At 45.8% G+C, this 27,683-nt stretch overlaps 1 protein-coding gene across 2 annotated transcripts in view; it reads right to left on the bottom strand.

Moving 5' to 3' along the window:
• The window catches only part of LOC127627034 (transient receptor potential cation channel subfamily M member 4-like), a 60,126-nt gene that overhangs the window by 5,720 nt on the left and 26,723 nt on the right, over nucleotides 1-27,683 (bottom strand). For both annotated transcript variants that reach the window (XM_052103236.1, XM_052103237.1), the window contains exons 15-25: nucleotides 27,500-27,645; nucleotides 23,447-23,559; nucleotides 23,040-23,144; nucleotides 22,872-22,918; nucleotides 22,336-22,577; nucleotides 14,741-14,856; nucleotides 6,257-6,389; nucleotides 5,530-5,704; nucleotides 5,269-5,434; nucleotides 4,703-4,884; nucleotides 45-177 (exon numbers count right to left, since the gene is read on the bottom strand). In XM_052103236.1, the coding sequence (XP_051959196.1) occupies nucleotides 45-177; nucleotides 4,703-4,884; nucleotides 5,269-5,434; nucleotides 5,530-5,704; nucleotides 6,257-6,389; nucleotides 14,741-14,856; nucleotides 22,336-22,577; nucleotides 22,872-22,918; nucleotides 23,040-23,144; nucleotides 23,447-23,559; nucleotides 27,500-27,645 (1,558 nt within the window). The remainder of the gene's footprint in view (nucleotides 1-44; nucleotides 178-4,702; nucleotides 4,885-5,268; nucleotides 5,435-5,529; nucleotides 5,705-6,256; nucleotides 6,390-14,740; nucleotides 14,857-22,335; nucleotides 22,578-22,871; nucleotides 22,919-23,039; nucleotides 23,145-23,446; nucleotides 23,560-27,499; nucleotides 27,646-27,683) is intronic.

Genomic DNA, 27,683 nt, shown 5'->3' with positions numbered 1-27,683 from the left:
TTTTATATTAACTCTTTAAAAGTTTGCATTGGTTGGGTACTCACTTGGCAGACATTTGTTTTAGCCTCTCAGAGTCTGTCCCTTTTTGTTTTTTGTACTCGATAGCCAGGAAGTTCTCCTTCTGCAGGGTCTCCCATTTCACCAAATTGTTAGCTTCTTTACCCTTCAAATCTAAGGCTATTTAAAAAGAAAAATGAAAGACACATAAACATTAAATCAATTGACATAATTAATCTAAAATACATTTTGAGGAATTGCATAGTTCCTTAATACTAGTGATAGACTAAAATGAATATATATATAGAACATAAAATATATATATATATATATATATATATATATATATATATATATATATATATATATATATATATATATATATATATATATATATATATATATATATTTTCAAACAAAATCTAACATAAAACAAAGGCAAACGGAGTAAACACAGAATACAGTTTATAAATGATAATGTTATTTATTGAAGCAAAACAGTTATCCAATACCAACTGGGCCTGTGTGAAAAAAAATTTTCTCCCTTAGTTACTAAATTCCAAAATCTATTAAACTGCATTCACAATTGGGTTCAGCTGGACTTAACACACCCAGGCAGAATTACTGCCAACACTGTTCAACCAAATCAACACCTAAATAGAACTTTTTCAGCAGCATGAATTTGGCTTAAAGGTCTCACCCAGTAGCACACTATGCCACGGTCAAAATAAATTCCAGAAATGTTGAGGAAAAAGGGGATTGAAATACATCAGCCTGGGAAGGATTACAAATGTATTTAAAAGGCTCTGAGACTCCAAATAAACACAGTGAGAGCCATTATTTCCAAATGAAGAAGATTTGGCACAGTAGTGAACCTTCCCAGAAGTGGCCGACCTTCCAAAATAGCTCCAAGAGCACAGCGAATACTCATGCAGGTAAAGAAAAAAAAAGCCAATGACAACATCCAAGGAACTGCAGGCCTCTCTCATATCAATAAAGGTCACTGTTCATGACACTGGTCAAAAATGCCATCCATGGAAGAGTGGTGAGTTGAAAACGAACGCTAACCCAGAGGAACATTGAGGCTTGTCTGAATTTTGCCAAAACAAACCTTCATGATCCTCAAACCTTTTGGGAGAATGTTCTGTGGACTGATGAGTCGAAAGTGGAACTCTTTGTATGACAGGTGTTACATCTGATGTAAATCAAACACAAAATTCCACAAAAAGAACATCATACCTACAGTCGGTCAAGCATGGTGGTGGCAGTGTGATGGTGTGGGGAGGCTTTACTGCTTCAGGGACAGGGGCGACTTGCAGTAATTGAGGTAAACGTGAATTCTGCTCTCTAACAGAAAATCCTAAAGGAGAACGTCCGGTCATCAGTCTGTGTTGAAGCTCAAATGCAATTGGATTATGCAGCAAGACAAGGATCCAAAGCATATGAGTAAGTCCACCTCTGAATGTCTAATAAAAAGCTAAATTAAAATTTGACTTGAACCTGACTGAAATGCTGTGGCAGGACCTTAAACGGGCAGTTCCTACTCAAAAACCCTCCAATGTGGCTGAACTAAAGGAGTTCTGCAAAGAAGAGTGGGCCAAAATTCCACCACAGCGTTGTAATAGATTGATCTCCAGTTATCGGAAGCGTTTGGTTGCAGTTGTTGCTGCTATAGGTGGCACAACCAGCTATTAAGTTTAAGGGGGCAGTTTGTTTTTCACATGGGTGATATAGGTGTTGGATAACCTTTTTCTTCAATAAAAACAAATATTTGGAAACTGTATTTTGTGTTTACTCTGTTGCCTTTGTTGTATGATGTATCTCGTTTGAAGATCTAAAACAATTTAGTATGAAAAATACACAAAAACAGAAGAAATCAGGAAGAGGGCAAATACTTTTTCAATGCACTCTGTATGTATGTATGTATGTATATATCTATGTGGCAGCGGGGGCGTGGTCAAGTGCCCGTCCAGAGAGAGAGAAGCGGTAAGGGCACTTACACCTGAGCTAAATTATATCTAACACCTGTCTCTAATTCCAGTGAGCACGGGGAGAGCGGATAAAACGACCCACGTCACCAGCAGTCGGGAGAGAGAGTCTGGGGCCTGAACGATTGTGATGCTGTGTATATGAATATATATATATATATATATATATGAGTGTTATTGTGAGACTGTAAACTATTATTGTGAAGCTGAAGAGTCACTGTTGTGAAGCTGTGAGCACTGCAGTAGGTCGATTAAAAATCCTTACCTGAGAGGAGCAACTCGCCTACCATGTCCTCCTTCCAAATCTTACAATCTATATATATATATCTATATATATATATACATATATATATATATATATATATATATATATATATATATATATATATATATATATATATATATATATTATTTACAGCTATTCTACTTATACACTTTTCTTCTTAAACTGTTAATTGTTCTACAATATACAGTGCATCCAGAAAGTATTCACAGCGCTTCACTTTTTCCACATTTTGTTGTTACAGCCTTACTCCAAAATGGATTAAATTCATTATTTTCCTCAAAATTCCACAAACAATACCCCATAATGACAATGTTTGTTTGAAATCTTTGCAAATGTATTAAAAATAAAAAACAAAAAAAAGAGATGTTTCTACAACTTGATTGGAGTCGACCTGTGGGAAATTCAGTTGATTGGACATGTTTCGGAAAGGCACACACCTGTCTATATAAGGTCCCACAGTTAACAGTGCATGTCAGATCACAAACCAAGCTATGAAGTGCAAGGCATTGTCTGTAGACAACCGAGACAGGATTGTATCGAGGCACAGATCTGGGGAAAGGTACTGAACATTTTCTGCAGCATTGAAGGTCCCAATGAGCACAGTGACCTCCATCATCCGTAAATGGAAGAAGTTTGGAACCACCAGGACTATTCCTAGTGTTGGCTGCCCGGCCAAACTGAGCGATCGGGGGAGAAGGGCCTTAGTCAGGGAGGTGACCAAGAACCCGATGGTCACTCTGATAGCTCCAGCATTTCTCTGTGGAGAGAGGAGAACCTTCCAGAAGAACAACCATCTCTGCAGCACTCCACCAATCAGGCCTGTATGGTAGATTGGCCAGACGGAAGCCACTCCTCAGTAAAAGGCACATGACAGCCCACCTGATGTTTGCCAAAAGGCACCTGAAGGACTCTCAGACCATGAGAAACAAAATTCTCTGGTCTGATGAAACAAAGATTGAACTCATTGCATCATGTCTGGAGGAAACCAGGCACCGCTCATCACCTGGCCAATACCATCCCTACAGTGAAGCATGGTGGTGGCAGCATCATGCTGTGGGGATGTTTTTCAGTGGCAGGAACTGGGAGACTAATCAGAATCAAGGGAAAGATAAATGCCCCAATGTACAGAGACATCCTTGACGAAAACCTGCTCCAGAATGCTCTGGACCTCAGACTGGGGTGAAGGTTCATCTTCCAACAGGACAACAACCCTAAGAACACAGCCAAGATAACAAAGGATTGGCTACAGGACAACTCTGTGAATGTACTTGAGTGGCCCAGCCAGAGCCCAAACTTAAACCTGATTGAACATCTCTAGAGAGATCTGAAAATGGCTGTGCACCGATGCTCCCCATCCAACCTGATGGAGCTTGAGAGGTCCTGCAAAGAAGAATGGGAGAAACCGACCAAAAATAGATGTGCCACAGCATTAGACAAAAAAAAAATCTTTGCTGTAATTGGTGCCAAAGGTGCTTCAACAACGTATTGAGCAAAGGCTGTGAATACTTATGTACATGTGATTTTTTTTTCATTCTTTTTATATATAAATTTGCAAAGATTTCAAACAAACTTCTTTCATGTTTTCATTATGGGGTATTGTTTGTAGAAGTTTGAGGAACATAATGAATTTAATCAATTTTGGAATAAGGCTGTAACATAACAAAATGTGGAAAAAGTGAAGCGCTGTGAATACTTTCCAGATGCGCTATAATAAATAAGTCACTTCAGTACTGTATGCCAACAACTATATTCACAGGTAATGAAAGTTACACAAAGTTGATGTGTGAATTTTTTTGTCATAATGTTTTCACATGTCCCAGGTTAATATATCTATAAGTAGATTGGTTTCACCTAAAAGTATAACACTGTGGCGCTACCAAAACATTCACCAGCCTGAGACAGCTACATTGCCCCATTGTTTAATTTTGCGTGAGACTATTAGTTTGTACAACCAATGGAAGACAGGGGTGTTTTTTGGAATATTTTTGAAAAAGTTACTGTTTGAAACTCCGTTTAGTGGCACTATTGATGTAGAAATTACACATCAGCGTTAATGTATTTTCTGCATAAGTTACTCTTTTTACATAATAGTCATTTATTTTCAAGTATGAAACACATAGCTTAACAGTTTGACAGATCCCCCCAAAAATCAATTATATAATGCCTGTTTCTGTTTTATAATTTAGTATTTCTAATAAAGGTAACACTTTATTTTAATGTGTCCTTGTTACACATATTATGTATTATTATATGTATTTACTATAGTAATAATAGTCACTTATGCACAATTACAAGCAACTAACCCTTAAGTAGTTTTCTGCATAACATAAAAATAATCTGTATTGTAGTGGGGGTAAAAATTATATTTGGTGGTCTCTACCAAACACTAAGCAAGTTGCTCTGCCTGGTTGTAATAATTTTGTAACTTTACCAAAATGGTGGATTTTGGTCGATGGCACTTTGCGTAAGTTTCTTTTGATGAAGAGATTGATGTGGGACAAGATGATGAATGGTGGAGCGAGAGTTGGCCGAGAATGATACTCCACTATCAGATTATAACGCTGAAACTTCCAGTATGTGTCACTGCGCTCCTGAACCTTGGAAAAGGTGTAGCTGCAGAGACAGACACAAAGAGGAGAGAATTTTCCTTTTCAAAATACACAGATAGGTGGATGAATACACTGTAAAAAAATACATTTGCTTGAAAATAAAACTTTTTGTCAGAGAATATATCTTTGTTTTTCTTACCCCACTTTGCAATTTTATGTTACTTTAAGCTTAAATCTAAAAAAATAATTGTGAGGTTTATGCGCAGAACCAGAAACAATTATTTTCTAACAGGGTAAGAAATATTACCTTATTTCAAGATTTATTTCAAGGTCTTAAACTGTAAATTGTAAAAAATTTATTTTAAACACACTGATTAAGAAGAAAATGACTTTCACTGTGTAGAACACTGGCTAAACTGGTAGGATGGATAAACAGAGAGATGAATACCTGAATGTGGCGATGAGCAGGTTGACAAGTAAGATGTTGGTGACCAGTAGGAAGATAACCAGCAAAATGACCACAAGCCAGTTGTGGCTGGTATCTCTACATGGCTCTTCTCCTTCATTAATCAACGTCAGATTATCTGTGCAGTGCCTTTCCCAGGATTTACCAGCTTAACACACACACACAGAAAAACATCTGAGTCAGTGTATGCCAACAAAAACACTGCAAAATAGTCTTAGTATTCATGGTAAGAAATTAACATACTGTCTATTTCCTCCACAGGAATCTGTCCAAATATATGCAAATAGGGTCTGTACAACACCCGTCGAAACACCCTATCAGGTCTCGGATCATATGTGTACAGTAGAGCCTGATTGGCCACTCCATACGCACACAGCCACACAGCCAGAAAGAATAAGAAGAAAAATGCATCCTTCATCTGTTGTTCAAGAAAATGTACCCCGAAACAGAAAGAAAAGAGAAATGATACTTGATTATAAAATTATTCCAGAGAACATTTTTTTTATTTTTATTATTTATTTATTTATTTTGACTGATATTTGGCTGATTTTTACAGTCTTAACATTAACAACTCTTAACAGTCTTAACAACTTAACATAAGTAATGATAGAAATTCACTAACCCCCAGTGAAACTTTATCATTAAGATCTCTTCAGATTAAAGGAATTTGGGGGGGTTTAAAACAAGTTAAGCTCCATCAACAGCTTATGTGACCTGCTGCCAATTGCCACAGAAATTAATTTAGAAAATAATGCAGAAATGTGCAACTCATGTCTTTGTCAAAGTTGCGTGCAGGTTATCAGGTTAACTGGAAATTACATATAACTTTGCACAGACAAGGATATTAAACTATTTAAATCACAGATCACAGATTCATGCTATCACATACTGTATAATGTTTAAGTTATGGTTATACTTTGGACATTGTATATTTTAACATTTTTCAGTTCACTGAAGTTGGTCACCTCACCATTTTGCCCAATATGATGATTTTCGGGCCCAGCTGTTTGTGAATGGTGAAAATGTGAATGAGTCGGAGTGTGAAGACCATGTAGTCCATGCACAATATGCCACGTGCCATGTTGAATGACCAACTGAACATCCTGAGACAGACACATTTACACATACACACATGAATCCAGGACACAAAAATGTAGAATAATGCTCACCTCTAAGTTTTGATTAAAAATTGCTAAATTGTAACACTTGCACCAACAATAGCTATTTTTGAGAAGGCTGAATCATATGTTTTTGATTAAATAAAAAATTAGGAAGGAAATCAGAAGCATCATGCCTATTCAAACATGCCCCTTCAGATTTTTGAGCCAAGAGGACAGTGAATATAACTTTCAAATTGTTTTATAATTTACATATTTTATGATTAAGTTACTTGATTATTGTAAGTAAAAAATAAATATATGTTTGTCTAAAAGACTGTCAGAAATCGTCACAAGATTTTGACATTTACATGTCAGTCCACTCAATTCATCCCTTCTGATGGGGTTAATCCATCTTAAATGGTTCAACATAAGTTGCTTGACCATTTTTAATTTTCTTAATTTTTTTTTGAGTGATTGAGGAACACATACATACAGGGGTGAGGATTTGACCCCTCACAACATTTCCGAGAGACTGAGTGAGGAAATCTCACAGCTTCTAATCAAACATGTAGCTTGAAATTGTGGTATGTCAATCCAATCCGCATTTATGCAATCTAAGGGATCTCAAGATGTGTTTAAAGATTGAGTATTAAACTATATTTAACTTGAAACAGTGACCTAAACATTTTATGTTTATGACGCAACAAACCGAGACGTCTGACGTAGGTGTAAATTGACGGATCCTTAAACAAGCCCTCATAATAAATCTCCAACTGATTTACAAATTCACTTGTGAAATGGATTGCTGTGAACTGTATGCCAATGATTGAAGGATCAGTAATATGGTAGTAAACAATACATTGTATTCTTAAGCCGCTTTTTGTATTGTCTTATCAATGATTAACTCTTCTGTTACAAGAATGTAAAGCATTTTAATTATCTGAATACATACATATATATATATATATATATATATATATATATATATATATATATATCATTGTTTTATATTTAAAGATAACTATGTATAATTATATATTGATATAAATATGTATAATCATTATATATTGAGTTATTGTTATATGAGGGGCTTTCTCAGCAAATATTTGTATATGTGATTAATCATGATTAATGAATCGGGACACCATGTAATTAATTCGATTATATTTTTATCGACTGACAGCCCTAAAAAAACAAATAAAAACCTGGAAATAAACAAAAGGTTTTAGGATACTGAAAAATATATGAACATAATATATGAATATAACATATAAACAAATATGTGATATTGACCATGTTCATGACAAGATGTTCTTTTGGAACATTTTCAATTCATGCTGGATGACATGAATCGTCTAGGTTACGTATGTAACCTCTGTTCCCGATGGAGGGAAAAAGACGTTGTGTCAGAGAAGCGACACTAGGGGTCTCTCGAGTGCCGATATTCACCACTGGACTATGAAAAAAGGCCAATGAGAGTTGGCAACCAGTATTTTCATGTCCCGCCCCCGGACATACTGGTATTTAAACAGCGCAAATACGGGAGTTCATTCAGTATATTTCTGAGGAGCCGGAAATGGTCCAGCTACAACAGTGGCTCGGCTCAGCGACGTGGCAGGGGACACAACGTCTCGTTCCCTCCATCGGGGAACGGAGGTTACATACGTAACCTAGACATTCCCCTTCTGTCGCTCTCTCCACGTTGTGTCAGAGAAGCGACACTAGGGGTCCACTTATAAAGTGTCATGCGCTGAGCCCTGCACGTGAACTGCTGATGCAGGAGCAGAGACTCCCCAGTGGGCGAGTCTCTGCTTGGAGACAGCGTTCCATTTCTGCTGTCCCCCAAAGCAGACAAGAGCTGCTCAGAGCGTCTAGTGGTCCAGATAGATACGTAAAGCACGTACTGGCCACCGCAGTGAAAGGGCTGGGTCTGCCTCCTCCCGGGGAAGCGCTTGCAGGTTCACTACCTGATCCCTGAAGGGTGTGGTAGGAACCTTGGGCACATAGCCCGGTCGTGGCCTTAAGATCATGGAAGTAACTGCCGGACCCAACTCCAGGCAAGAGTCGCTAACAGAGAACGCTTGCGGGTCCCCGACCCTCTTGATGGAGGCATGCGCGATCTGCAGGGCTGTCCTGAGACAGCGGGCCCTGAGTCCAACTGAGTGGGGGGTCTCTGGAGTCCCGTGAGGACAAACAAGAGATCCCAGGAGGGGAACAGGTTAAGCCGGGAGGGAGTCAACCTCCGGGCACCTTTTAGGAACCTGAAAATTAAGTCGTGCTTACCAAGAGACTTGACGTCTACCGTGTCATGGTGGGCCGCGATAGCGGCGACATACACCTTGAGGGTGGAGGGGGACAGCCTCCTCTCCAGCCTCTCCTGTGGAAACACGAGCACTGACCTAACCGCGCACTTCTGTGGGTCTTCGGCTCAGGAAGAACACCAGTCTGCGAACAGACGCCACTTTAGGGCATAAAGATGCCTGGTCGAAGGGGCTCTGGCTTGGTTGATAGTGTCTATGACGGCCGGTGGTAGGCCGGCTAGCTCTTCCGCGTCCCGTCCAGGGGCCAGAGGTTCATGGGTGCGGATGGAGGTTCCAGAGGTCTGGGTGCGGATGCCAGAGCATGCCCCGTCCCTGAGAAAGAAGATCCTTCCTCAGTGTAAAATAGCTCAAGGATGGGCAAGGAGGAGGCAAGAACCGGCTTGTCAATATAAATGATAATTTAATGAAAACTTAAACCAAAACACATAAACAAACACACACACGACGGACATGCCCATAATTCTCTCTCTCTCGAACCATCGTCACCGGCGGCCTTTATCCCTCGCGCGCCTCATCAGGCCGATTGGGGACCGGGCGCGCGATATTCTGATCGGCGCGCCCCCTCCGCTCCACACTCCTCCCGGCGTTATCTCAGGCGGGGTGCCACCGGCATGACGTACCCCCATCCCTGGGGCGGGGTGTATCTTGCGTCCAGCGTGGTCATCCCGCCTTCCTCACCCTGGGAGGAGAGGAGGGAGAAAAAAACAAACAAACAACAAAATAGGCGAGGGAAAAGGCCAACACGGTGCGAAAGGGAGAGAGAGAGAGAGAAAAAACTCACTCACCGGTTCTCCGATGTACCGTCAGCGTGGTCCTCGAACACTCCTCCACACTCAGGCGGACGACAGCCGCTCCAACCCGGGCAAACCGGTGACACCTTCGACCCCCAGCGGGCAGAGCAGCGCCTCCGCTTTTCTGGCGGCAAATGGGGACACTCCTCCGCCCCTGGCAGCGGCTCTACCGCTCGGGCGGTCGGAGAGTATTCCCTCCTCCCCTCGCGGACGGCGGTCTCCCTCGACCCCTCCGCGTCTCGAGGACGGCAGGGCACTCCTCCGCCCCGGCAGCGGCTCCCTCGCTCCAGGCAGTCGGGTTATCCAGTCCCCATTTGCCCCGCGGACGACGACCGTTCCCCGCATCCGGGCGGTCGGGCTACTCCGTCACCCGGAAGATGGCAGCGGCGCTCCCCAGGGTGGACGGCAGTGTCGAGGACTCTGCGACGGGCATCCCTCCTCCCTCCCGGCTTTCGGCACCAATGTAAAATAGTTAAAGGATGGGAAAGGAGGAGGCGAGAACCGGCTTGTCAATATAAATGATAATTTAATGAAAACTTAAACCAAAACACATAAACAAACACACACACGACGGACATGCCCATAATTCTCTCTCTCTCGAACCATCGTCACCGGCGGCCTTTATCCATCGCGCGCCTCATCAGGCCGATTGGGGACCGGGCGCGCGATATTCTGATCGGCCGCGCCCCCCCTCCGCTCCACACTCAGGGGAATTTGCCAGGGAGGGGCTGTCGTGAGGAGCATGGGATCCGAGAACCACGTCCGGGTGGGCCAGTAGGGGGCCACCAGAGTGACTTGCTCCTCGTCCTCCCTGACCTTGCATAGCACCTGTGCAAGAAGGCTCACTGGGGGAAAAGCGTACTTGCGCAGCCCCGCGGGCCAGCTGTGCACCAGAGCATCTGTCCCAAGGGGAGCCTCTGTGAGGGCATACCAGAGCGGGCAGTGGGAGGTTTTCTGGGAGGCAAACAGGTCTACCTGGGCCTTGCTGAACCTGTCCCAAATCAGCTGAACTGACTGGGGGTGGAGCCTCCACTCTCCGCCGGGCAAGCTTTGTCTTGACAGCGCGTCCGCTATCACATTGAGGTTGCCGGGGATGTGAGTGGCGCCCAGCGACTTGAGTCACTGCTGGCTCCAAAGGAGGAGACGACGGGCGAGCTGTGACATGTGGAGGGAGCTTACTCCGCCTTGGCGGTTTATGTAGGCCACCACCGTGGTGCTGTCTGTCCTGACTAGGACATGCTTGCCACGAACTAACAGAAGAAAACTCTTCAGGGCAAGAGAAACAGCCAGCAGCTCTAGGCAGTTGATGTGCCAGCGCAGTGGGCCTCGGTTCCACCGGACTGCGGCTGCGCGCCCGTTGCACACGGCGCCCCAACCCAGTTTGGAGGCGTCGGTCGTAACCAGAACACGTCAGGACACCTGCTGCAAGGGTACTCCTGCCCTTAGAAAGCAGAGGTCTGTCCAGGGTCTGAAGGCTTGGCGGCAGGCAGTGGTAACTTTAACGTTGTGCGTGCCGCGGCGCCATGCTCGTCTCGGGACTCGAGTCTGGAGCCAGTGCTAAAGTGGTCTCATATGCATCAACCCCAGCGGCGCAACCGCCGCGGAGGATGCCATATGCCCCAGGAGCTGTATAGCGGACCTTCGTGCGTCAGGCTCAGACTGGGCGGGGACCCAAAAGGTGGTGGCCCAGGCGAGTTATCCGCATCCGACAACGCTGTTATCGCCTGGCTTGAAGGAAGCGAGGCATTTCAGCACTGATTGGGCATGCTCGTTGGAGAGACGTGCTGTCATTGAGACTGAGTCTAACTCCAAACCGAGAAAAGAGATGCTCTGGACCGGGGTGAGCTTGCTCTTTTCCCAGTTGACCTGAAACCCCAAACGGCCGAGGTGTTTGAGCACCTGGTCTCTGTGTGCGCATTGTAATTCCCTCGAGGAGACCAGAATGAGCCAATCGTAGAGGTAATTGAGTATGCATATGCCAGCTCCTCGGAGCGGGGCCAGAGCCGCCTCTGTGACCTTCATGAAGACGCGAGGGGACAGAGACAGGCCGAAGGGGAGGACTTTGTACTGATACGCCTGGCCGTCGAATGAGAATCGAGACGTGGAAGTATGCGTCCTTCAGGTCTACCGCTGCGAACCAATCTAGATGCCGGACGCCAGATAGAATTTTTTCTGGGTGAGCATTTTGAACGGGAGTTTGGACAAGGTCCGATTGAAAACTCGCAAGTCCAAGATCAGTCATAAGCCGCTGCCTTTCTTGGGTACAACAAAGTAAGGGCTGTAGAAACCCTTCTTCGTTTCGGTTGGAGGGACAGGCTCTATCGCATCCTTGATTAAAAGGGAGGCGATTTCTTCACGCAGGGACTGAACGTGTCTGTCGTGCACTGCAGAGAAACGAATGCCCACGAAGGGGGGCGGAGACATGGCAAGCTGAATTACGTAACCGAGTCGAATGGTCCGGTGCAGCCATCGCGACGGGTTGGGCAGTGAAAGCCACGCCTCTATGCACCATGCAAGGGGCACCATGGGGACGAGTTTTTTGGACGTACCCGGTGGGGCTTCGCAGCGGTGCGGAACAGGTAATGCGGCGTCGGGGGGCAACATGGCACCCCGAGGCTCTGGTGCTGAGAACAAACTCAAAGCGCTTACCTTCCGCACACCCGGCAGGGGGCGGGTTCGTGTCTGAGGAGGAGGTCTAATGCTGGCGTCCTCTGAACTCGTCTGAACCGGCCGGCCAGGGAACAGTCGTGGGGCTGAGGGCGGGGGCACCGCGTCCTGGAAGCCGGGACTGTTGAGCCCTGAAAGCAGAGTGCCGTGAGAACGGCATTTGCGGGCCATGTGACCCAGAGACAACAAGAAAATAGCTCTATCGATAAAAATTCTCCTTCCGGCCCTCCACCGGGGGACGGAGTGGTCTTACCAGCTCCGGAGCTACTGTCTCGGTCTCTGGGTCGGTCATCTCAGGGGCGCCTGGGAGCCTTCTGGGTCCTCAAGGGGGTCCGTGAGACGATGGGCGTCCAAATTCCGCGGGGAGCTCGACGCTGGGGCTGAGAGCTGGGCCCACTCACTTGTTAGTTAAGGCAGAGCACCACTTTCTTTCTTCTTTGAAAGCCGCAGGAGGACACCCTCGGCGAGCAGACAGGGCATGGCCCCTGGGGGCAGGTTTGCGTCAGGGCAAGATGTGTGAAAATAGCCTTTGTCTGTTTCTTCACCACTGAGGACTGCTGGGCGAAGTCGTCAAGTGGCGTCGCCGAATGGACGGAACTGGGAGACGGGGGCGTTTGAGAAAGCGTGCTTTGACTGCCTCCTATACTGCCTGTCCATCGTTGCGTTTCTAGACCACGGAGTGGCCATCGCCTGTTTGAGTGCGGTTCCTGCAGCACATCAAGAACAGGACTACCCAAGTGCAGATTTTGGAGTGCCCTGGCCCGGTGGACTTGCAGGAGGGGGCCATGGCGTGCAGGGGAGAGCGGTCTGGGACCGTTCTACCACCGAGGGTAGCGAGAGCGGAGGAGCGAGGAAGCTGGGCTTGCTCAGCTCGTCATGCATGTCCGGGAAGGGATCCGGGGGGGCGCGGACGTGAGCGGCGCACATGCCCGTGGAATCAATTAAGCCCGGGGAAGCATAGCGGACCTTCGTGCGTCAGGCTCAGACTGGGCAGGGACCCAAAAGGTGGCGGCCCAGGCGAGTTATCCGCATCCGACGCCGCTGTTACGCTCGCTGATGCAGCGGTGATTTCATCATCCAAATGTCGGGGAGCTCGAGGGACCGGACGGTAGGCCGCGCACTAATCCCGAGCTCGCGGGAAGCAGGCAAGTGTGCCGGGGAGGCGAGAGGTTTCGAGGGGATTTACCCGGCGAAAGCACCCCGTTATTCTCCCCAGATCGTTCTTCATCGCCCGCGGCACCTGCCTCAATCCCGTAAGAAGGAGGCGAGGCGCGGGGGGCGGCTGAAATGGCTCTCTCTCACTACAAGAGAAAGCAGAGATCGCAACGCTGCTGCGGTTATGTTCTCACACTGAAAACATAACCCATTGGAGAGTGCTCATCCCGAGCTCGGACGGAAACAAGCAAGCGTGCCGGGGAGGCGGGGGGTTTCGAGGGGGTTTACCCGGCGAAAACGGAGCCCGTCATTGTCCCCAGATCGTTTTCATCGCCCGCGGCGCCTGCCTCAATCCCGTAGGAAGGAGGCAAGGCGTGGGGGGCGTCTGAAGCGTTTTTTTCTCACTACAAGAAAAAGCCTACGATCGCAATGCTGTCATGGTTATGTTCTCGCACTGAAAACATAGACCATTCATAAAAACGCTGCCTGCGTGTGATCGCAACCCAGGAATGCAAGGCAGTTTTTATGGCCGTCAGAGGTGGGGAGAATCAACGCATCTAGAAACTACACCGGGGCGGAAAATCGTCTTTAAAAAGACGCGTCCTGAGAAGGACGTTCAACGGCGCTGTGTTTTTTGCTCTTTTAGAGCGAAAATTACTCTTTTAGAATAACTCTTTCAAGTTGTCTGCGCTGTCGAAGCGCCCAGGGGCAAGAATGCACAGCCGTGCACGAATGAGAAAGCCGCTGTTGTGCACCGTCAAATCCAACAGCATGCAGAGCGTCAGATGATTAAAACAGGAACTTGGTGTGTAACTCGCAGCAGAGTTCATGCACGACCATCGGCTCCGAAGAAATTTTCTGAATGAACTCCCGTATTTGCGCCGCTTAAATACCCGTATGTCCGGGGGCGGGACATGCAAATACTGGTTGCCAACTCTCACTGGCCTTTTTTCATAGTCCAGAGGTGAATATCGGCGCTCGAGAGACCCCTAGTGTTGCTTCTCTGACACAACGTGGAGAGAGCGACAGAAGGGGAACATTAGGTTTTCCACAAACTTGTGGAGTTCATATTAGCTCGAGTTCATGCTGTCATTGAAGCAAATGGGGAGACATTCCAAATGCTGATGCTGATATTACACTAAATAACTATTAGTTAAAATAATATTAATAAACCTATAAATAACTTATACAGACCTATTAAATTAGATAAAGGCACATATAACTTGTGGGGAGATCGGTGAGGAAAATTTAGTTTTAGTGTTTGCATTAAACTTAATTTTCCTCACTGATCTCCCCACAGCTATATGTGGCTGGTGATTCATCATATTCATTGTATACATATAGAGAATTGCCCCCTAGTGGACATGTTCTCCTAATTCCATTCAGAGATGCAGGACTTACTACTGTAAAGAGCCATTACCTGCAGAACATCCCAGCGATGAAAAGTGAGATAGCAAGGACATCAAACTTATTCCACACATCCTGAACATACAGCATCAACCTCTGACCAACAGTCTTACTGCCCACAATAAATGTCTGTTGAGTGTAAAAGAAGACAATTAATGGGCGATGACCTTTCACCTCTTCCACAAGCATCTAATTACCAAATCTGTGTTTGTTGTTTGAAAGGCTTACATTCCTTTATTGATCTTTACACTCACTATGCACATATTGATATTGAAATATTTTGATGCATGTGACCTTTGTAAGCTTATGTTTTCTTTTTTTCTTTTTTTCTGTACATGGGAAATTAGAGACAGTTACCCCAAAATGTAAATGGTCATAATATACTGTCATGTCATTTCACTTGATTTCTTTCATGGAACACAGAAGAAGAAATGTTGAAGAACTGAACTTTACTGACCACTCTTTTCCATATAATGAGACTGAATGGGAATCTGGCTCCAAAATGACAAAAAGTACCAGAAATGATTCATAACTGTTGTTCACACAGCTTGTGCATTAAATTCAACATATATATCAATATGTTTTTATGTGGCAAACAGGCATTATTCACTGGAAATGTTGCCCTCTGCTGCCCGCATCTATTTAACCTCGGGCAACCCCGCGAACACATGCGTGGCATTGTATTTTGGCTTTGTTGTACGCAATACATAATTTAATTTAAACCGACTAACCTTAGTTTAGAAGACTTTGGGCTCTCAGGAAAGGTTTCAACTTTCGAAATACGGAATCATGTGACCAAACAACATGGTGCCGATCACAGCGGAGTTTGTCTCAGGGAAACGCCAACAAAACTGCCTCTGGTAAGAAACCTAATTAAGTTTTTACACTGAAACCTGTTTGAGTCAAAAGATTAGTCTCTAGTTTAATCTGAAATTCATGCTTTCAGAGGATTTGGATGAAAATAATATGCATTTCAAACTGTTCTGAGGCCAGTGAAGACAGACAGCACACTGGACTTTCTATAGCTTGGTATTATTTAAAATTTCACTAAAAACTATTTGCTATTAGGTGCTACTAGTTACAAATCAAAAAGGGAAATGGAATATGTACGCAGCAGTTATGCTTGGGTTTTAGGAGGTTAAATGCACCACCTTGAGATGCAACATGTCTTGACATTAGCCCCTTTCACACATGCAATCTAGTAAATTGCATTAACACTCTTGAAATGCTTTTACTGGTAAATGTACCACATCTGCTATTCACACATGCAACGGTTTCTATCTTTTTCCCGTTTTCTAACATTCATACATCAGCTCCAAAATGCTATTAAATTCTTGAGATGTGTTTAGTTTTTTATCAATCAACAAATTTCTTCATCCACTCGGATGAAGATATGCATTTTTAGGCTGAATTACACTACACAACTTCTAAAATATGAACAGAATATATAAATATTAGGTATCACACACCGACCGATTATGTAAATGGCTAAAGACAAAAACGTCTAGGTTACGAATGTAACCTCCGTTCCCCGATGGAGGGAACGAGACGTTGTGTCAGAGAAGCGACACTAGGGGTCTCTCTTGAGCACCGAATATACCTCTGATCTACGGAAAAAGGCCAATGAGAAGTTGGCAGCTAGTATTTGCATAACCCGCCCCCGGACATATGGGTACAAAGGCGAGGCAAATACTAGAGTTCATTCAGGATTTTTCTGAGGAGCCGGAAATGGTTCGGCCACTACAGCGGCTCGGCTCAGCGACGTGGCCGGGAAGGACACAATGTCTTGTTCCCTCCATCGGGGAGCGGAGGTTACATTCGTAACCTAGACGTTCCCCTTCTGTCGCTCTCTCCACGTTGTGTCGGAGAAGCGACACTAGGGGTCCAATTTAAATTACGCCATGCGCTGAGCCGTGTAGGTGGTCTGACACAGGAGTGGGCAGGTGTTTTTACGTGCCAGACGACCAGCTGTATCAGACTGCACATACCCTTCCCCAATGCCCCACAAAAGTTGTCGGAATCCTTTTGGTTACCCTCACAGGGGAACAAGGCGACGCTTGCCAACCTGGGAACGGGCCAAGCCTGGCTGGGCCTCTTTTCTCTCTATGTTTCTCCCATAGAGCAATAGACAGCCGGGGCCCTTACACGCACTGAGGGAAGGGGGTCTTACCCAATTTCCCATTCTTTCAGGGGGAAAAGACCCTGCGGAGACCACCCCTACCCAGCTGGGGAGGTAAGGTGGTGAATACATCACATGTGTTTTTAGGCGACATGTGGAAGTGGCGCGGTGGTAGATCCAGCCTCAGCGAGGGGGGAGTTGCTACACACGGCGACCGAAGGGCAGCCGAAACTTACCCAAGAAAAACACGGGTCCACTCGCAAGGGGACCGTATCATGGAAAATACACACAGGGGGAGTCCGCGTAAGAGTCCTCACCCTGTGGAGCACCTATTCCAGTACAGGGTAGATTTGAGTACCCGCAGTGGATTGGGTCGGCAAGTTCCTCCGCCGAACTGCGGACCCATGAGGGCTAGGGAGGAATCGACCAGGGATTCGAGTTGAGTGGAATCTCCTGGGAAAAAAGACGCACAGTTTTACCTCAAGCGAGGGAAAGGGCGTATATGCAAGCGATTCACCCGGTCAGCCCATCAGCGTGTTACCGAGTTCTACTGGCTCGGACCTGAGAAAACACGGGATGAAACTAACTCAACCCTGAGATTATAGTATCTCATAAAGGTGTTGGGTGTCGCCCAACCCGCTGCTCTACAAATGTCTGCCAGGGAGGTACCCCTGGCCAGTGCCCACGAGGACGCAACACACCTTGTCGGGTGAGCTCGGACCCGCAAGCGGGGGGGCACGGCCTGAGTGTGATAAGCCAATGAAATGGCATCTACTACCCAGTGGGAAAGCCTCTGTTTGGAGACAGTGTTTCCTTTCCGCTGTTCCCCAAAGCATACAAAGAGCTGCTCAGAACATTGCGTGCGGTCCAAATAGGTACGCAAAGCACGTACACCGGACACAGCAACGATGGGGCTGGGTCTGCCTACTCCCAGGGCAGCGCTTGCAGGTTCACTACCTGGTCTCTAAAGGGAGTGGTAGGAACCTTGGGCACGTAGCCCGGTCGCAGTCTTAGGATCACAGAGTGTCTGCCGGACAGAACTCCAGGCAAGTGTCGCTGACAGAGAACGCTTGCAGGTCCCCGACCCTTCTTGATGGAGGCGAGCGCGATCAGCAGGGCAGTTTTAAGAGAGAGGGCCCTGAGTCCAACTGATTCTAGCGGCTCGAAGGGAGGTCTCTTGAGGCCCGTGAGGACTACCGAGAGGTCCCAGGAGGGGAACAGGCTTGGCCGGGAGGGATTTAACCTCTGGGCACCTCTTAGGAACCTGATGATTAAGTCGTGCTTACCAAGGGACTTGCCGTCTACTGCATCTTCAAGGTGGAAGGGGACAGCCTCCCCTCCAACCTCTCTTGCAGGAATAGGAACACTGACCTAACTGCGCACCTCTGTGGGTCTTCGGCCCGGGAAGAACACCAATTTGCGAACAAGCGCCACTTCAGGGTGTAGAGCTGCCTGGTGGAAGGGGCTCTGGCTTGGTTGATCGTGTCTACGACAGTAGGTGGTAGGTCAGCTAGATCTTCCGCGTCCCGTCCAGGGACCAGACGTGGAGTTTCCAGAGGTCTGGATGAGGATGCCAGAGCATGCCCTGCCCTTGAAAAAGAAGGTCCTTCCTCAGGGGAATTCGCCAGGGAGGGGCTGTTGCGAGGAGTACGAGGTCCGAGAACCAGGCCCGGTGGGCCAGTATGGAGCCACTAGTGTGACTTGCTCCTCGTCCTCCCTGACCTTGCACAGCACCTGTGCAATAAGGCTCACTGGGGGAATGAAAAAACTTGCAAGTCCAAGACTGGTCGTAAGCCGTCGCCTTTCTTGGGTACAACGAAGTAAGGGCTGTAGAGACCCTTCTCCATTTCGGTTGGGGGAACAGGCCCTATCACGTCTTTGCGCAGGGATTTGGCATGTTCGCCGTCTACTGCGGAAACGGACGCCCGCGAAGAGGGGGGCGGGGCCTGGCAAACTGAATTGTGGAACCGAGTCGAATGGTCCGGTACAGCCAGCGTGACGGGTTGGGCAGTGAAAGCCACGCCTCCAAACTACGTGCTGGGGGTACCAAGGGGACGAGTATTCTGGACATACCCGGCAGGGGCTTCGCAGTGGGGCGAAGCAGGTAGTGTGGTAGGTGCGTCCCAAGGCTTTGGTGCTGAGAACAAACTCGAAGCACTTACCTTGCTCCGCGCCCGGCAGGGGGCGGGTCCGTGACTGGAGGAGGAGGTCCGGTTGTAGGCGTCCTCTAGACTCGTCAGAACCGGCCGACCGGGGGACAGTCGTGGGGCTGTAGGCGGACTGTGGCCGCGTCCAGCATGCTGGGACTGTTGAGGCCTGGCGGAAAAGTCAGGAGACAAAAAAGGACCCAGAGACAAAAAAGGAAATAGATCTATTATTGAAAATATGAAGACCGCAGCCCCTGTTAGGGGGAGCGGCAAATTAAATTAATTCAACAAAAGATTCTCCTCCCGGCCCCCCACCGGGGAACGGAGTGGTCTTACCAGCTCCGGAGCTAACGCCTCGGTCTCTGGGTCGGTCATCTCAGGAGCGCCTGGGAGCCTTCCGGGTCCTTGAGGGGGTCCGTGAGATGAGGGGGCGTGCATCTTCCGCGGGGAGCTCGACGCCGGGGCTGAGAGCTGAGCCCATGTTTGTTGAGGCGGAGCACCGCTTTTCTTTCTTTCTTGAAAGCCGCAGGAGGACGCCCTCGGCGAGCAGACAGGGCATGGCCCCTGGCGGCAGGTGTTTGCGGCAGGGCAGGATGTGTGAGTAGCCTCCGTCTGTTTCTTCACCACTGAGGACTGCTGGGTGGAGTCGTAAGGTGGTGTCGCCCAATGGACGGAGCTGGGAGACGGGAGAGTTTGAGAAAGCTTGCTTTGTCTACCTCCTCTACTGCGACCAGGTCCAGTCCATGCGTTTTCGGACCACGAGGGTGGCCATCGCCTGTTCGAGTGCAGTTCCTGCGGCACGTCAAGAACAGGACTACCCAAGTGCAAATTTTGGAGTGCCTTGGGCCAGTGGACTTGCAGGAGGGGGCCATGGCGTGCAGGGGGGAGTGGTTTGCGACCGCTCTACCGCCGAGGATAGTGAGAGCGGAGGAGCAAGGAAGCTTGGGGGAGTGTGGGGGGGGCGTTGCGTGGCTGTGAGCGGCGCACATGCCCATGGAACCAATCAAATAGTCTTGAGGGGGACGGGATTTCTCCGGTCCAACCTCGCGCTCGCGGTACCCGGGGAAGCATATCGGACCTCTGTGCATCAGGCTCAGACTGGCCGCACAGACCCGGAGGTGGCGGAGCAGACGAGTCATCAACATCAGACGCCGCTGTAACGCTCTCCAATGCAGCGGTGATTATCGTCATCCAATCCTGGGAGCTCTAGGGACCAGCTTGCTCCCATTTCCCGAGCAAATGGGAACAAGCAAGCGTGCCGGGGAGGCGGGTGGTTCGTGGGGATTTACCCGGCGAACAGGCCCGTCATTGTCCCCAAATCGTCTTCATCACCCGCGCCGCCTGCCTCAATCCCGTGGGAAAGAGGCGAGGCGCGGGGGGCGGCTGAAGTGGCTTTCTCTCATGACAAAAGAAAGCCGGTGACCGCAATGTTGCCACAGTTATGTTCTTGCACTGAGAACATAACCTATTGGAGAGAAATCGCTCATCCCGAGCTCGGACGGAAGCCAGCAAGCGTACTGGGGAGGTGGGAGGTTCCCGGGGATTTACCCGGCGAACACAGCCCGTCTTTGCCCCCAAATCACCTTCATCGCCCGCGGCACAATCCCGTGGGAAAGAGGCGAGGTGCGGGGGGGCGGCTGAAGTGGCTTTCTCTCATGACAAAAGAAAGCCGGTGACCGCAATGCCGTTATGGCTATGTTCTCGCACTGAAAACATAGACCATTCATAAAAAACGCTGCCTGCGTGTAATCGCAACCCAGGTACGCCAGGCAGTTTTTATGACCATCGGAGGTGGGGAGAAATCAACCGCATCCAGAAACTACACGGAGGCGGAAACCCATCTTTAAAAAGACGCGTCCTGAAAAGGACGTTCAACGCCGCTGTGTATTGCTCTTTTAAACAACTCTTTAGAGTTTGGGTTTCTGCACTGTCGAAGCGCCCAGGGGCAACTGCACTGCCGTGCAAGAAGGAGAAATCGCCGCTGTAATGCGCCATCAATCCAACAGCATGCAGAGCGTCAGAGGAATACTGGAACTGGTGTGATCTCACGCGAACAGCATGCACAACCATAGGCTCCGAAGAAAATTTCTGAATGAACTCTAGTATTTGCCTCGCCTTTGTACCCGTATGTCCGTGGGCGGGGTATGCAAATACTAGCTGCCAACTTCTCATTGGCCTTTTTTCATAGATCAGAGGTATATTCGGTGCTCAAGAGAGACCCCTAGTGTCGCTTCTCCGACACAACGTGGAGAGAGCGACAGAAGGGGAACTGGGCACAACTAGGCACATCAAACATGGATGTAAGGGAGAACTGCCATTATTGTTGCTGTTTCTCTGTTCAGAGTCTCAAAAGAAATGGGCAGAGCTCATTTGGGTGCTGTCTTTGGAGGAAAGATGGAGACTGTGACTCAAGTTAGATCCAAGTGGCGTTAAATATTTTTTCCACTTTGAGCATCCACTTTTGAGTTCATGGTCCAGTGTTGTGGCCATGCACGGTCAATTTTCATTGGCTGCTTAACATATGACTTCAGATTTGAGTCATGGAGCATCATACTCTACGATATTTCCTCTATAGTCAGCTGTAAAATATAAAATATTTTTTGTATTCTCCGATTAAATTGAATAATTTCACTATTTGTCCAGTTTGATGACATTTTTTGGACTCCAGAGTAACTGAATTCTGTCCGTCTTACATCAGCATTACCTCCCGAATGCAGGTAATTTTCTGGAAAAGGCTTTATGTGGGAAAGCGACTACTGACAACTTGTTACAGGACAGATCGTGACATGGCAAGTTTGAAACCACTATCTGAAACTTTCATTTTTTGTCATTTTTTTACTTGACAGCCCAGATCCCCCAATCAGTATTTTTTGTGTGTGTGTGTGTGTGTTCCACAGAAGAAAGTCAAATGGCATGAGGGTGAGTGAATGATGACAATTTTCATCTTTTAGAGCACTACTCCTTTAAATCTCAAAGGTAAAAATGTATGTTTCTTTTTCTTCAGAACAAGAATATTATAATTCCCAATTGAAATTATTTACCAAAATAATGTATTTTGAAAAGAGTTACACATCTGTCCATTACAATTCAAGACAATGTTAAATATTCCAGTTCATCGCCACTTTTGGCATCATATTGAATTTGAACATTTAATTTATGTGGTTATAAAAGACATGATATATAAAGAGGACAGTCATAGAGAATTATAATGTGTTCACTTATGGTTTGGATGTAACATCACACCCTGAACTGATAAAAATGGCTTTTAAAGGTCTGTACACTGTAGTGGGCACCATGGAGGAGAGGGTTAATGAAAGTGCACACCATAAAATGAACACCAACCTCTCGAATCTCCTCGCACACGAGAGTGAACACCCAGAAGTACAGCATGAACTCTGAGGTGGCAGGGCCATCTGGGGGAGGCGGCTTGAAGTCAATTAATAGCACGTAGGCGTACAGAAACAGGAAAAGGAAGTACATCAGAACATTGCCGAGGAATGAGGTGATAGGGGCGTACCAGAACTGCCTCCAGCGGGAAACCACAAAGGGCCGATTTTTTTGGCGGAATGATGCAACCGAAGTACCTGATTGCAGGATGGAATAAATAAAGACAATAAGGAATCATTTCACCTATTATTATATCTGTAAAAGATAATGAGCTTTTCCATTGTGCCTCATTGAATGTAACAATTTACATTAGAATGGTTTTACGAATGATTACACACACACACACACACACACACACACATACATAAATTGTTCTGCACATATTTTATAAATGATGCCCAAAATGCATAAAGACTAGTGGCAATAAGATTTGAATAAATGTGAATGATGTAAATGAACAAACACATGGGTTTCAAAATCAGAATTCAAACCTTTTGTTGGGCGTCGGATATTAAATGAGTCCTCTTGCTCAACTTCGCTGATAAATATAGTAAAATGGTAACAGATAAAGACATGTGTGTTTACAAATTTATATTTCAAACACAGAGTTATATTATATTATATCTATGCCTGATTTATTAAATAAAAGGTAATGTTACTTGTTTTTGATTTCAGAAAAGGAGAAGACTTTGTTGTGGCAGTCTATTTCTGAGGTAAGAGGTACCACCAGTGTTACTATCTTCTCTTCCACATTCTCCAATTTCCTGTGAAATACACAACAGATCATCTTAGATCAGCATGAATTTTTATGCTGCTACAAACAGGTTTATAATGGTTAGTGTGGGTTTGCTGCCAGTCTGGCTGGTGGACCAGCATAGGCATGTATTGCACAAGCAAAAAATGCTGGTTGACCAGGTTGCATTGTTTCTCCAATGAAGCTGGTTGACCAGGGGTAGGCTTGCTACCAGGTTAATGACCAGCAGGGAGAATCATTGATAAATTCAGACAGACAGAAATAAATGTGAATAAAGTTGAACTGTGAAGTAAATGTTGGTGATTTGCTTACCTGAAATTGATGAGGTTGGTGTAGCAGAGTGGAGGAATGAACATAGTCAGGATGACTTTCCACACCTCAGTGCTTCTTTCCATGTCACCCCACCAGATCTGTGACAGCAGGGACTAAAAAAAAGAACACCTTTGTGAACACACTTTATGTAAAAATAATATATATATATATGAATAATTGTTTGCATGCTGACAGGGATGTGAAAAACTAAACACTTTCAAAATCGACTAATCGGTGGCCTTAATGACTAATCATCTAGTCGGTTCTAAGGAAGACCTTTATAATTTAATTTCCTAAGGGTCGTTTACATAGGACATGTTATTGCATTCAAAAAACATCAGGACGAATCACAGTAGAATGGAATAGAATGCAGGCAATATTAAATTAAAGCAATTAAATAATACCTTTTTTCTTTTATTGGAAATATTTAAAAACTACACATAATGGTAGTGTCACGAATGGTGTGGAAGCTGGACAAGACAGACGAGAGGTGTGGATCCAAAAGCAGTTTTATTAAATAATAAGAGGAACACAAAACACTGGAACAAATTAAAAGTCCACGATGGGAAAATGAAATAAACACACGAACACACGAAACATCCACGAACGATCAAACAAGGGAACAAGAGCAGGCATAAAACACTGGAAACATGGAACATCAAATACAACGACCGACAAGGGAATGGAGGAACAAACAGGGTTTAAATACACAAGGACACAATAAAGACTAAACGAGACACAGGTGAGAACAATGATGAGTGCAGGCAGTTAGGGAGGCCGGGAATTGTGGGAATTGAAGTTTTCTTCACAGACAGTGAGACTCAGGGTGGACAACAGGGAAAACGTGACATGGAACGGGATCGGTGACGGGTGAAACGGAAAACACGGAGCAGACCACACGGAAACATGACATAAACGTGATGGGTGAAACAGAGAACATAGGGCAGACAACACAGGAACGTTACAGGTAGCTGACACTCTGTACTGTTTTTTTCCGTTTGGCAAGGAGAAAAAAGACACAGAAATTACTCCAAAAAATAAAGAGAAAATTGGCAATAAAAGGCATGTAACCCTATATATAATACAAATATTAAAAATATTGAAGGCAAGATCTTGCTAATGTCACACAAAATTCTCCCCAAAACACTTTAAAAATAAATATATCATCATGTCCAAGCTAGGGACTCTGAGGATTAAAAAAACATAGACCAACAATTAAAAATATAGAATTAAGTCCGATAGTAAGTCTTGAAATGGCAATTAATTTTTTTACAAAGTTGTTGCTTTGAATGAGAGATCTAATTTCTCAGATAAGGTTCTTGCATTGCCAATAGTCCAGAAGTTACTATTAGAATGCTAAAATTTGTTCTGAGAAGTTTCAAAATGTTTTTAAATCAATAAAAAAAAACATTATACTGCTAAAAACAAGTTTACAACTAGAAAATAAATCTAGAGGAACTAACTAGTCGAAGTCAATAATCGACTAGTTCAGGGGTTTTCAAACTTTGCAAGGTGCCCCATTCTAAAATATATTTATACTGTGTGAGAAAAAAAGTTGGCATGATATTATAAAGACATGTTATTATTAAACAACTGGCTTTTATACCTTATTGCACTAAAGACAAAATAAATTAATCATTTGATTTAGAAACCAGAAGAGAAACTGTGGTGATGTGGTTGTGACCGATCAAGGACTGTGGTGATTGAGGCAGGTAGAGGAAGATCGGTAAGGACTGACACCTGTGGAAAATTATCTCTAACAGCTGTTTTGTGTTGCAGTGAGAGCTGGAGAGGGATAAAAGGGCAGTCCAAACCACCAGAGGGGAGAGAGACAAGCAGCAGTGTTGATGTGTCCATTCATTTATGTTGTGCTGGAAAGCAAACCTGTTTGTTACACTGAAAAATATGTAATAAAAAGACTTAATTTGGACATTTACCCGGCCCTCGCTTCCTCCTTGAGAAGAGAACATGAGATTTATCACGTGTCCATTCATTTATGTTGTGCTGGAAAGCAAACCTGTTTGTTACACTGAAAAATATGTAATAAAAAGACTTAATTTGGACATTTACCCGGCCCTCGCTTCCTCCTTGAGAAGAGAACATGAGATTTATCACAGTGGTGCTGAAACCCAGGAATTAGGAGGAAGAAAATGCTGTCATGGAGTCCTCACCACAGGCTGAAGTATTCAAGACCTTCGCCAGCATCCACCAAGTCCAATATCAGTCTCTGCTTGAGCTGCACATGGGACAGGAGCAGCGGTTCCAGGTGCTCCTCCAGGCTCAAGGACCAGCAGGTGCTAAGGAACTTGGCACACCAGGAGTGGTCATTAGCCATGACCCCGGACCTATGGCTGAACCTCATGTCACGCAGGACACTCAAAGGATGATCCAACCCAATTGTTGATACCGAAGAGCCATTGGGAAATGTTATTCAAGACAGCTCATTATAATCCGATGGAGGGTCACTTAGGGCAGGAAAAAACACTGAAATATCTAATTGCCCATTTCTCTTGGCCAGGCATTCATGGGCCTGCCATGAATTCCAGCTGGTGAATCCGCCAGCAACCCCAAGAGCGCCATTGCATCCCCTCATGCTAATTGAGGTCCCCTTCGAAAGAATTGGCATGGACCTCATCCGGCCATTGGAGCGGACTGCATGTGGGCATTGCATTATGTTGGTTCTGTTGGATTACGCAACGTGATATCCATGCCTCTGCGCAACACTTCAGCGCAAAATGTTGCGGAGGCATGCTTCAGAATAATCTCCAGAGTGGGGATTCCAAAATAAATCCTCAATGATCAGGGCACTACGTTTATGTCACGTACCCTCCAAGAACTGTACGGATTATTGGGGATAAAATCTATTGTGACCAGCGTTTGCCTCCCCAAAATGGACGGCTTGGTCAAACGATTTAATCAGACCCTGAATAATGATTCGTAAGTTCCTGCACGAGGATGCTCGATATTGAGACAAGTGGCTCAAGCCCCTATTATTTGCAGTTTCGAGACATCCCAAAAGCCTCCACGAGGTTCTCCCTATTTTAATTATTGTATGGGCGGCGACACACGCCATTCTCGAAATCCTATTGGAAAATTGTGAGGAGGGACCTTCAAACTGCTAAAACGACCATATGTTCTTGACAATATGTTCTTGACCTGAGAGCCAAACTCCACACTCTGGGGCAATTAACACAGGATAATTTTCTCCAGGCTCAAGAACATCAAATCCAGCTGTATAATAGGGGTACTCAGCTACGGGAATTTACACTGGGAGATAAAGTCATTGTATTGCTCCCCACAACGCGCTCTAAATTATTTGCCAAGTGGCAAGGACCCTTTGAGGTCACAGAGCGAATTGGAAAAATCGATTATGAGGTGAAACGAACGGATAGAAGCAGAGCATGTCAGATTTACCACCTCCTAAACAAGGTAATTTTCCACCCTCATCCTGACCCTCTGTCAAAAACACTTGGTTGTGGTGCTGCTTCTCCTTTAAGGCTTGACATTAAACTTCCACTGTTATGATTAGCACTCTGCTCTTGACTGACCTGCTCTCCTTGCCATCTCACTGCTCACTGCCACTAGACAGACTATGGAAGTGCTTAAAGGTAAAGTAGGCGTTGATGTGTTGTTGTGGAGGCGGTCAGAAGCAAATTTCTACCACAGTGATCATGCATTGTCAGAGCATAGTCGTCTAAAGTTTAGAGTTCTGAAACTTACAGTATATTTTTATAGTACAATGATATTTTATGTGTCAAAAGATCAAGGAAAATTTGATTCCTCATGACATGACCCCTTTAAAAACTATGTCTGTCAATTGAAAAAAAAAAAAAAATCCAGTCCTTTTAGAAACCAGAATGAAACAGTAATAATGTCACATGTTAACCTGTTTACTTTTTAATATTTGGTTTTGTGCCCTTTTTTCTCTGAAATGTTTCATGGACCCTCAGCACCCCACCAGGGGTCCTCGAATCCCAGTTTGAAGACCCCCTGGACAAGTCAGTTGTTGGACGATAAGTTGAATATCCTAACCCATCCTAACTGCTGACTGACCTGCACTCCATCATGGCTGAAGAAAAGGCGAGCATCAGCCCCCAAGGCCATCTTCAGACAGGTGGCATTACCCCACAGCTGAGACTTCCGAATCAAAAGCTGAAGGGAATGGCACGCTTTGGTTTGGTAGCACATGCTGAACACATCTGTCAATAATGACAGTAGGAAGAAAGAGGGTTAAAAC

Source organism: Xyrauchen texanus, chromosome 33 (assembly GCF_025860055.1).
Source record: "Xyrauchen texanus isolate HMW12.3.18 chromosome 33, RBS_HiC_50CHRs, whole genome shotgun sequence".
NCBI lineage: Eukaryota > Metazoa > Chordata > Actinopteri > Cypriniformes > Catostomidae > Xyrauchen > Xyrauchen texanus.
This window is presented reverse-complemented; position numbering and strand designations above follow the sequence as displayed.